Here is an 11,667-nt window from a genome sequence, read left to right as displayed (position 1 = left end):
CCTGTTCTTTTTCTTGTTGATTTCTCGGCCAAAGTGTAGCTGTTAGGTGGATTTCGCCTAAATGTTGCTTTGGTCTGTCCGGATCTTTAAGTTCTAATGTTATATCTTGAGCATGTCCAAGATCGAGTTGCGTGAGGTCCAATATAGCGGCTCCCATAAAATCATCCTGCAGGCCCCAATCGTAATCGAAAACCTGTCAACATATAAAAAACCGTTTGATGATCATTAGAACGTTTTAAGTAATTAGAATACAGATAAGTTCTACAATAATTCTTTTATTCAAATAAAATACAAATTATTTTTCAAACATCTAATTGTGTATTTTATTAAACAGTTTGAATTATTACGGATTAAATTAAATTAAAAATTATTCAAACCCTGCCTAGGGTGATATTTTTCGCAATAAATTCTTTGCAGTAATTTGAAAAGATGCTCATTAGCATGAATATGTATTCAAAATTTTGATATGAAGAAAAGCACTAAATACCTTGATAGTAAGTGGCTGAAAAGGATCTTCTATAGGCAAGGTGATGCTTTCGTCCCAAACTGGATTTAGATCGCGATGAACGGTTCGCGATTTGTGCAGTAATCGCCCTGAGCATTTTACTTTCACATAAGGATCGCTCGCGCCTGAAATCATAAAGCAAACCGCAAACCATAAACCATATATCGTGAAATTTACGGTTATGCGATAAATACGATGATTCTTAGCTTCACAAATAGGGCACGAATGTCTCGAGCCATATTTTATTTATTGGCATAAAATTGTCGACACATCCATACAACTTTAAACGAATTTACAGCAATTTTAAACCGCATTTTTCATAATGTGCAATACATTTGTATTCAATAGTGTTTAACTTGCAAAGCAATTATTATGATAACTTCTTTCACGGTTTTTTTTATTTTAAAAACGAATATAAGTCATATTGTATCTCTAATCAAAGATAGTTGAAGTTTGATTTTTTTTCCTTACCGCCTCTGTCCATCGCAACGAGGTTTGCGCCTCTTCTTATGTGCAAACGAAGTTGGAAGAAGGCATGTTGCCTCAACGCTTGTTCTCTCTTTCGTGTCATCTCGTCCTGAAGAAAGTCGCCCTCTTGGCTGAAGGAACGTCGAGGTTCCTCGCTCATATGCTCTTCCTTCTGAAAGCTCACGGATCCTTTGGAGAATCCCTCGCTGCATTTTCCGCCGGCGTTATCCTCTTGCACAATCACAGTCTTTTCTCTGCTACTGCGTGCCAATGGAGATTCTGCGCATTCAATATGCATTGCTTTATCATCATTCCTTTTGGCTCGGTGTGATAGCGATATCCGTGATTTTCGCCACAAATGTGATCATTGGAAATAAATAAAAGTCGTGTCTTATCAAGTGTCTTCTATAAAAAATTCCGATTTTAGTTTAAATAATATATGACTTCATCTTCTGAGTTTTCTGGTAAGTTACATACTTAACTTACATCGTTTAATTAATTTTATTAATTTTCTTTACTTTTAGACAACTCAATTGGATTTTTAAAAATGTAAAACAGTACTGTAGGGAAAATGATATACATCGAATACGTGCAAATTTAAGTGAGATTTTACATTTGATTGTACGCTTTTATATGCACAGCGAAATCGAACAAATAGAGAATCAAATTACTGAAAGTTTTCCGAGAACGTCGCAAAAATAAAAATGCGATTAGATAAGGAGAATGTAATTATGCAAATGTCGCCGATACGATTCTACAACTTTAAGGATATTTAAAAACCATTATGCGCGCTGTGGCGCTTGCATTATAGAACAGAGAAAAATACACAAGAGAAGTCTTTCGAGTTAATTTGTCTAAGTATAGCGATGCACGTCAGTATTCGTGCTGGATCATTTCGGATCAATCGATGTAATGAGGTCTAAAACGTGCCGCGCATGTCGACTTTTGGCGTTAGGTACCAATCGCTCGCTCAATATTCTCCTCCGCGTGCTCTCCAAATAAATTCACGTTACATTACCAAGAGCGCAATATTTGCATACTGATAATCAACGCTATGTACAATTTGGATAAGTAATTATTTGCACGTATAAATTACGCATGTAAAACTATTTACGTTGATCGTTGATCGCGGTACTTTAGTTAATCGCTCGTTGGAAAATAACAAATATTATTCGTGCATATTTACAAATATTCGAAATTGTTATCTGTCTTTTTAATATATTTTACGCAGAACATATTTCAGATGTGTGATGATTGATTGGCTCATCTTTTAAAGTGTACGCATTCGTATTCCAACGTGAATTTATACTCTGTCCCGCCAGGATATTAATTCGCGCGACACAACTGTCCTGCAAGAAGGATCAATTTCTGAGCCGAGTGACTTGTCAATAAACTTAATTAATTCGCTTGAAAATGCAGCAACTTCCGTAGCAATCAGTTATTCAAATGAATGCGATAAATATTCATTCTTCGATATTCTAGATTGCATCCGTGTAACCCAGACATAGTTCCAAAGGTTAAATATTTTAACCCTTAGATAGTCATCTGTACCGTAGATCAGTGCGTTTTAACTTTTATTATACAAAGTAACAACTTGGAACAAAACAACTGGCAATTGCATAAGAACGTGCAACATTATAGACTTGATAAACGGATTAAAAAAGCCATACTCTTTTAGAAGAGTAATTATTTGTTTAAATGTAAATGTTGATATAGTATTTGTACTGGCGTATTTTAAATTTATATTGTAAAAACGAGAAATGAAAAAGAACATCGGGAATTTGCCTGGTATTGTAATATAAATGAATTGATGAAATCAAAAGTCGCATTTTTTAAAATTTATAATCAGAATTTCATTTCTTGAACCATTGAGAATGCTTGAGATACTTGAATAGCTGAATTGAAACAAAACTTGATTATAATCGAACCACTATTTGTTATTTCTCCGCGCAGAACGCTTCGGGGAATAAAATTCCTATAGGAAAATTTTGAAAAAGCTAAATGAAGTTCTCGATAACATCGATTTTTATTAATACTAAATGATACTAGATAAAATTTAAATGTAATAAAAAATAATTATTATTTAAGTACGTTTAAATAATTAATATAAAGAAGAAAATAAATGTTTGTTATTCCTTCAAATATGATCATTTATGAGAAAGACTCGAGTCCTCTCGGGATATTAAATAAATAAAGCACTCGAGATGATGCATTGGAGGCATTAATGTTTTATCAAATATTAGCTGAAAAGCATTGTTGCAAACGATGCAAACAGAGCTGTTTAATGCTTCATTTACATGACAGTGTTTCAATTCACTATGCATTTAATGCTGTATAGCAGTACAACGTAATAAAAAATTTTCTATCACAACCCATTTGTGAATTGAATGATAATATCATTCTTATACATATTAAAATTTATACATATACATTTTTATATATATTAAAAATAGATTTGATATATTTCTTAATTTCTAGATTGTTTTTCCTACTTAATTAATAATTACTCAGAGAATTTTAAAATATCTAAAAATCGATTTATTAATACGTTTTTTTATTAATAATATTTTAGGCATTTTTGCCGATTTTTTAGACTATTATTTTATAACTTTTACATTTATTTTATTTAACTGGATAACATGAAAAGACATAAGGCATAAAGATAAATCAAAACTTGCGTTCCATTTGAAAATCAGACCATGCAAGGTTGTTGTAGATATGCAATATGTAAATATAGACGCTATCAGATATAGAGGAAACTTTATAACCAGGTCATCGGCGCACATGCAGAAGCATTACACTGCCTTTTAATCTTGCACCTCTTTCTCAGGTCTAAAATTTTTTTTATTAGCTATATATTTCAATTTAAGATCTGTTCTTCTAGATTAGGCAAATTCGGCACAAGGCCGCCCGCGTGGAATGTCGGTCAGAAAAACATCTCTCACCTGGGCGATTGAGGCAGTGCCTGGCCGGGCTCTGTGTGGCTGAGGAACTTCTGCTGTGCTCGGAGGAGTAATCGGCGGCGTAGTCGGACTCGGCACCGGGATTCTTGAGTTGGCTCGCGTCCTGTGCACTACCGGCATCCTTGGACTTCTTCCGCTCCTTGCTCCTGCTGCGCGCCCAGCGACTCTTCAGAGTCGCGAAGAAAGTGTGAGTGCGTTGGGCCACCGATGTCCCGTGATGCCGATGATGTCGATGATGATGGACGGTGCCGGACTCGCCCGATCCATCGCCTCGCCTCGACGGCGAGCTGTTCGCGATCCCGCTGTCCCGGAGCTCCGTGGCGCTTTTCGAGAGCTGACGGCTCCCGTTCAAGTTTAATCTGGATCTCTCTTGAGCGCAAGTGTTACCTGCAAGTTGAAATGCAATTCCCGATCGAGTTACGACACCGAGTGCACGGAGAAGAAAAGTTTTATTGGCGTTGTCGTGGCAAACTTTATCATGTAGACAGCGAAAAAACTTGAATAAACAAGGTACAAACAACCTTGATGGAGTAATTTGATTTAATGTGCACGGATAACTTATTAATAGACACTCCTATTCTCAATAAGTTCTAACGAAACTATAAATACAGTTGTATAACAGTTATGAGACAACTTGCATTTGTCTGATTTGCTGCAATGTGTATTAATTATCTGCGTTTAATTAAAGAGTTTATTTCTGAATTGTTCTAAATTCATGTTTTTAGAAAATTGATATTATGTGCTACAAAACTATAGAAAATTTTTTCTCTATTTTATACGCTTCTATTATTATTTAACTCGCACTTTTTGAATAATTTGTTTTAAACAAACGAATAAATGATCTGAATTTTCAAAACAAAAGATGTAATACTTTAATATCTTGAAATCACAAATCAAATTTTGTTGCTAACAAAATATTGCATAACGAATCAATAGCGTTTGCAACATTTTCAGATAATATTTTTGACAGCAGCAATTGTGCGACGAATTTTCCAACAGACAGGTAGAGTATATTGAATATGATTCGAAAATATTGTTTATAGATATTGGTGACCGTGGTTCCGATACGTTGAATATTTTACACCAGGCTTTTACTCGGATGAAAATTTTTGTTGTAACATTCTCTTTGTTTATGCTACGTTGGTAATTAAATATTTTAAAACGTGGTCATATGTATGTCAAGCATACAAGGTTTATTAAATCATTTTAAGGAGGTATTTAACTTTTCGACGTCTTTTTAACGTCTCTGACGGCAAAGATCGTCGTTATATTTCAACATTCTTATAATGGAATAAATAATGGAATACTGACTATTTACTATTATTTCTAACCATCTCTAATATAATTAATATAATCCATTTTTAATTAATTAATGTTTAATTAATTAATGGACTGTCTCTTCCCTCGTCACTGAATCGCGCAGATGAGCACTCATCTGCAGATCTTTATTAATTAATTTCTCATTAATTGTTGCAAGAATCGCAAAATGGTAAAGGATTTTTCTATTCAATTTAACTCACGAGCGATGTTACTATTACCAGACACCCCGTACATATTAATTATATATGTATTTACTATCCAAGTTTAACATTTTAGAACTAATGTTTTTTATTTCGCACATTTAAAAATATTCCTCTGTATTTGTATTATTAATATTTATATTATTAAAACATATATATATTAATTATTAATTTATTTATTTGTCTGTGTGCTATAATTAGTAAATTATAGTTTCTATTTTATCAACCCAATTTTGGTATGTACTTAAAACGTTATGTTATATAACAAGTATTTTCCATCCTTGGTCGAATTGAAAACATGTGTCGATGTAACGCAAAACAGAAACCGAGTGAGCTTGGACCCTGTGAATGGATATAAGGAAAAACACATAATGCTTTTAGAAGAATTACAAGGGAAGTACATTATACGTACTCACATGTAAGCATATCGATCCGTCTGTATTATTAAACATAGTAATACTCATCACAATGTCTTTAAAAGACTTAGTATACTTTTCATTATATTCCAGAAACGATGATGTGACGCGCAATCGATATACATTTCCGACATCTATAATAGCTGGCACATTATTTACTTATTTATTACAGAATACTCCTCTTATTGAAAAAGTATTAAGTATTGAATTATTGTATTAAGTAAAGAATTATTGTATCTAAATTAAAGTGCTTTTATTGCTCTTATTGGATTTGCAAAAAGTAATTATTGCATCAACAAAAGAACAATTTACGACGGAAATGCAATTATAATGTCTTGACGTAAATCTGATGTACAGAGCACCCGATATGAACGTAATTTTTATTAAATTCTCTGTTAATTTTGCAGTCAAGTTTTCATTAGCAAAAATATCGTGCAATGTGACGCGAAATCACGCCTTCTGGACGTGGATTCCCGGAAGTGTTGAGTTGTAGAGGGCAAATGCATTCGTCGTTTATTGAATTTTGTCCCCCTTTCACCGGAAATCATCTTAACGCGCTAATGTATCACGGACATCTGGTATTCCGATCATCTAGTTGGAATATTACATTTGTCGACGCGTCCCAGAAATAGGAGGAATCCGATAATCATCTTATCGAACATTGAAGAAACTATTGTTACATTACAATTTTTATTCGTAGGATTCTACTGTTCATCCTAGATAGTAAGAAATGTTTGGCTATCGCTAAATAAATTATTCCAATTATATGTAAAAAGAAATAAAAATAGAGGAATTTATGTCCAGTTCTTATTACGTTCTTAGAATTACATTAAGTAAGAAATATTTGGCTATCGCTAAATAAATTATTCAAATTATATAGAAAAAATAAAAATGTAGGGAAATTTGCCGTGTCCAACTTTTATCATGCTCTTAGAACATTACATCGCAAATCGTTCTTAATTGCACTTAATGTGTAATGCTTTCTGTTTTATATTTTGCTATTAATTTTTAAAAGATTTTTTAAATTACTTGAAAGATCCAATAATTCTTGTTGTAGATTTAAAAAAAACGGAACGATTGCCATATCCTTCCCAGCTATTATTCCAGTCAATTAATTATTCTTATAAAAAACGAGGTCCATTTAACACACAATGCATATCGTAATATTATAATATTACTCACTCGTAGGTGTTGGCTCACTGTCCTCCGATCCAGCGAGTAACTCCACACTTTTGCTCATCTTATCCTCCAAAAACGCGAATTAGTTCTCGAGACCTTTGCTTGCAAGGCTTTAGTCTCTTCTTGAAGTGCACAAGCCCGCCGCATTCCGATAGCATGTTTCCGCCGATGGATTAATGAGACCCAACAGCGTCGACTGACCGGCACATATTCCGACTTCGTAGTGTCCACGTGACTCCCGGCGATGTCAATGACTTCTGTAGCATCATAATCAGTGTTTCCTTTTCTTCTTGTAAATATTGATCGGCTGTATAGCTATATAGCGCGTATTTCAATACGAAGCTAAAAGTCGGATTTCCAAGAGACTTTTCCCCTTTCGGTTGCCCCATAATTTAGGGCACCATTTAGGTATTAAAGAGCTCTATGTTAATTGTGGTTATATTGTTGTATGTCAAGAAAATAGAAGACATTTCCTGTTTTACGAGTATGGCGTGTGAGCGCTAAATTAAAAGGGTCATTAAAAGGGACGAATAACTAACTAGGCAAAATACAAAGTATTTCGTAGCTAGTGGTAAAACTAAAAAGTTCATTCTACAAAAGTTAATGGAAATTGTAGAATAAAATTGTTTTATATAAAATTTAGTTTTTGCGGAAAGAAATTTAGAAAATTGCAAAATTAAACATATGCTCTTCTTTAAATTTATATAATCTTCAACGATTTTATATATAAGATATAAAATATTCTGTATAGAAAATATATTTTATTAAACAAAAGATAAAAAATATAATTGCGCCTATATAATTACATCTTTTTATAATGTAATTATAAAAAGATTAAATTTTGTTTTTATTGCGTTTTATGCAATAGTGCATTTATTACTTCCAATCATAATTATCTCCAAATTGTTATTCATAAACGAGCGTCGCCTGTTATTAACCAAATATGTCACTGTTAAATCCAGAATTGTAATGGAAACTGCTATGTTGTTTGTCTCCGGCTTACGCAGTGGTATTTTGCGATTATTATTAAACTCGAAACATTGACAATTACGTCGGCGATATATTCACCGTAGAATCCAATTAGCGCATTTGACCAAATTTTGAGGAAACTTGGCTAACTTTTAAACAAATGATAATATGACGAAGGATATTATACACCCTCTTGTATATATATCTACGTGTATATTATACCTATACTAAATTCCACGTATAACATGGAAATTTGTCGTCAAAGTTAGAAGCGATAACATAATAAAGGAGCAGCTTAGCTCACAACTTCCTGTTAATTTTAATATTTAACAACAGATTTTCCAAAACAATTAATTTTGTCTTAGCGAAAATATCAAGGTAAATCATCATTTATCGCACGACGCTTTCCAGTTTCTATTAATATCTCTTCATAATCAAACCACGAGTTGGAAATTCTATTAAAATAAAGTCAACTTGAAATTAACTGCAAGCTATAGGAGTTTGTTGTATTTATTCTTCAGAAATTGAGTTTCACAAAGAAAGCTTTTCCCTTTGGATCACTTAAAACTTGAACAATACAAACATCTTGATGTTTTCGTTAAAGAAGAAACAATTGCCGATTCATCAAAAGAGTATTGTTAAAATTAAGATTGCAAATTAATTAAATAAATTGCCTATGAAATTCGTAGTACGCGACTTAGGCTGCGGTCAACTTGACGCTACAAATGCTTTGAAGCGTTCTTCTTCTCTTTCTTTCTTCATTGAAAGAAATGAGAAGAGAAATACTTCGAAGCATTTGTAGCGTCAAGCTGACCTCGCCGCCTTAGTTAAGCGATTGGATAGCTTACATTGCTTACAATGTACTTGTCATGAACTTCATGTTACTAAATAAAGAAGGAAAGATAGCACGGTACACTTTGAAGAAATTTATGCCACTTCTATAACTTCCCCGCGCGAATGTAATCCGTTTAAAGTTAAATTAGCAAAGTTAGAACGTGTTATATGCGTTGCTCCCGAATGTCAATGTAAAACTCTAAATAATGCAACGTAACACATTGTTCGAAATATCACGAATCGTAAAGTGAATCCGTTTCTATCTAAACCAACTATAAATTATTCTGAGGATTTTCCAGAGGTAGCGACGTAAAGCCATAAAAATTCGTTAGAGAGCTGAAACACATCGATCGATATACAACACACCATCGATAGAAAACACGCCATACTGTCGCGCCGATTTAATTACATTGATCGCCAGCACGCATTACTCACTACGCTTATCCACGCGTAATTGCATGTTATTTATACATTATATACGATATAGAATTCCTTAATTTCATAATGCAGAGTAAGAACTCTGAGCAATTAAATTTATGCGCAGATGCGTATATAATAAAGTAAAAAAAAATGTATTTTACTACATATTCGAGATATTTATAATCGAATCAGAAAACTAAACTCCCATTGTAGAGTTATAAATAAATATTTGCAATTTAAATTATAGGATATAGAGTCGTAAAATACAACATTTTAAAGAAAGAAATATGTATATTATATCTCACTTTTTGTACCATTAATTGCTAAATTTGAATAAACATAAATTTATCGTGCAGTGCTACTGAAGCATTACTACTGAAAAGCAGTACTTTAGTTTCTTCAAACTTGATAAACTTTTGAAAACTTAAACGCAATCAATTGAATAAATTTAACCATTCGGAAATTGAGTTAAAACCCAATCTATTTCGCGTGAATATTTTTTGTTGTATTTCCTTTTGTATGTCTCGATTAAATTGTTCTCTATATCAATCTCAATTACGAAATTGTTTTTGATCAAGTTCTAAAAGTCTTCATCAATAACTAACTACATTGAAAATACGAACGCCAACTTTATCAATGTATATTTCAATAGTTTGATAACATCAGTCGCTTCTATAAATTGCATTTGTGTCATCTAATCTGATCATATAATTTTAGCCCCGCTCAATAATAAAAATACATCTGAATAAAGTTTCGGTAAAAAACATATTATAATTTCATGAGTTTGCAATATTTTCGGTAACGGCTAGATTTATCTAAAAATAAAATCGACAAGTGATCTTTATATCACGTTTTTTTTTTACATTTAGAAGGTCTCTTTTGAACGTCAAAGTGCATAAGCTAGGTTACAAAAAATGCATTCTTAATTCAAGGCTGGAACCTCTCTCTCAATATTCATATAAGTCTATTTTTCGCCAGTCTAGTCTCGTTCGAAATAAAATAAATTCCTTTTCAGATGTCTCCTTCTCAGATTCTTTTTCAACAATATATGATGAAACAATTTTTTGTTCAGAGAGAACAATGGTTTATTCTGTTTTTATTTTTCATATTATCCATCAGTGCAACACAATGTATTGCATAAGATTATTGGAGATTTTTTAAAAAGATAGAAGGTATTATTAACTTTCGAGTCTCCTCAAAATCAATTTTCTCGAAAAAACAATGTCTCCCACGAAAACAAAATTATTTTACACTTTCGACGTGTTTTCGCGCCCCAGCGACCAGATTCTTCCTCGGTTTTGCCGCGATTTCGACCGTCATTTCCTAAATAAGCTCTGTAATTCTAATTTCTTAGATCATCTTCGTTGCAAGTACTCTGGAACAAGTTATTTCAGCGGCGTAATTACTCGCGGAAACTTGGGGCGGACTTTACGCAGACGATAAACCCACAACCTCGTTTCAACGCTATCAGTTTCGTCTCACAATCAGTGCAATGATATTCACGTTCGTCCGGTGTGCAATATTTTTATTTCAGATTCAACTTTTCACTCGTTTGTCCGTTATGGATTTAATAAGTTCCCTTACGAGGTGAACGAGTGCAAGCTGAGACGCGCGAAAGAATCTTGGAGCGGCCGGGATCGATAGCGCGTCTGATTGAAAAACTTCTGCAAACCTTTGCATCTTTGAACTTTTTATGTTAATTATTGCTCCTTGTTAATGATAGCTAAAGCGACCGGCAATATAAACGGGGACATGCGCGTGTAAAAGCTTAGACTTCGAAATTAAAAGAAATAGACGGTGATATATTAATCAGAACTAATTACACACCTACACACACTTCTTTCTATTTTAATCTTTAAGCATTGGTGCGTAATCTCGTGACTTTGGTATAGAATGTATATTCGAGATTTTAGTATTGCCCATATCATACTATATGAATAACAAAGACCATATGTATAAAAAAGATGACACATCTGTTCCACTATTTCTACATTAATATTCATTATTATCTTGCAATCATTTTTGCTACGAAAATAAAATTAAACCATATGAAAATATTTTACTTCACTTTATGAAAGATTGAACTAAATTTTGTAAATATTTCACGTGAGATATCACCAAAGAGCTAACGAAAAGACGAATGACTCCATTTTCGCGGGCATATGTTCTACTCGACTTTACACACAGCCCGCATTTATATTCCACATTTAACGCCAGATACGGCCGTCTGAGTTTGAGCTTTGTTCGGTCGCTGTGAGAATCGCAGTCAATGTCATGAGAATTAAACACCCGTATTTAACAGTAGTGAGCATAATACGGATTTTCTGGCAATTGGTCCCATCCTGATCTACTGCCCATTACTATTTTTCTGCGAGGCAAAAAGCGACCAAATG

General features: G+C 33.3%; 1 protein-coding gene and 1 long non-coding RNA gene across 5 annotated transcripts in view; one reads left to right on the top strand and one right to left on the bottom strand.

The window, feature by feature from the left end:
* LOC139769430 (uncharacterized) overlaps window positions 1-4,638 on the top strand; it is an 81,137-nt gene extending 76,499 nt beyond the window's left edge. The window contains exon 7 of the long non-coding RNA XR_011717558.1: window positions 3,858-4,638. This is a non-coding gene — a long non-coding RNA (uncharacterized lncRNA). The remainder of the gene's footprint in view (window positions 1-3,857) is intronic.
* The window catches only part of Mctp (multiple C2 domain and transmembrane region protein), a 31,224-nt gene that overhangs the window by 18,092 nt on the left and 1,465 nt on the right, over window positions 1-11,667 (bottom strand). For 3 of the 4 annotated variants that reach the window (XM_071700300.1, XM_071700316.1, XM_071700308.1), the window contains exons 2-6: window positions 7,055-7,308; window positions 3,919-4,323; window positions 977-1,252; window positions 488-630; window positions 2-193 (exon numbers count right to left, since the gene is read on the bottom strand). In XM_071700300.1, coding sequence (XP_071556401.1) covers window positions 2-193; window positions 488-630; window positions 977-1,252; window positions 3,919-4,323; window positions 7,055-7,112 — 1,074 coding nt within the window. In that variant the 5' untranslated portion in view covers window positions 7,113-7,308. Of the gene's footprint in view, window position 1; window positions 194-487; window positions 631-976; window positions 1,253-3,918; window positions 4,324-7,054; window positions 7,333-11,667 lie in introns of all 4 variants that reach the window. The other variant, XM_071700310.1, reaches the window with a different exon arrangement.

Source organism: Temnothorax nylanderi, unplaced genomic scaffold, assembly GCF_030848795.1.
Source record: "Temnothorax nylanderi isolate EJ_2023f unplaced genomic scaffold, tnyl_v1.0 TNYL_tig0002_pilon, whole genome shotgun sequence".
NCBI lineage: Eukaryota > Metazoa > Arthropoda > Insecta > Hymenoptera > Formicidae > Temnothorax > Temnothorax nylanderi.
This window is presented reverse-complemented; position numbering and strand designations above follow the sequence as displayed.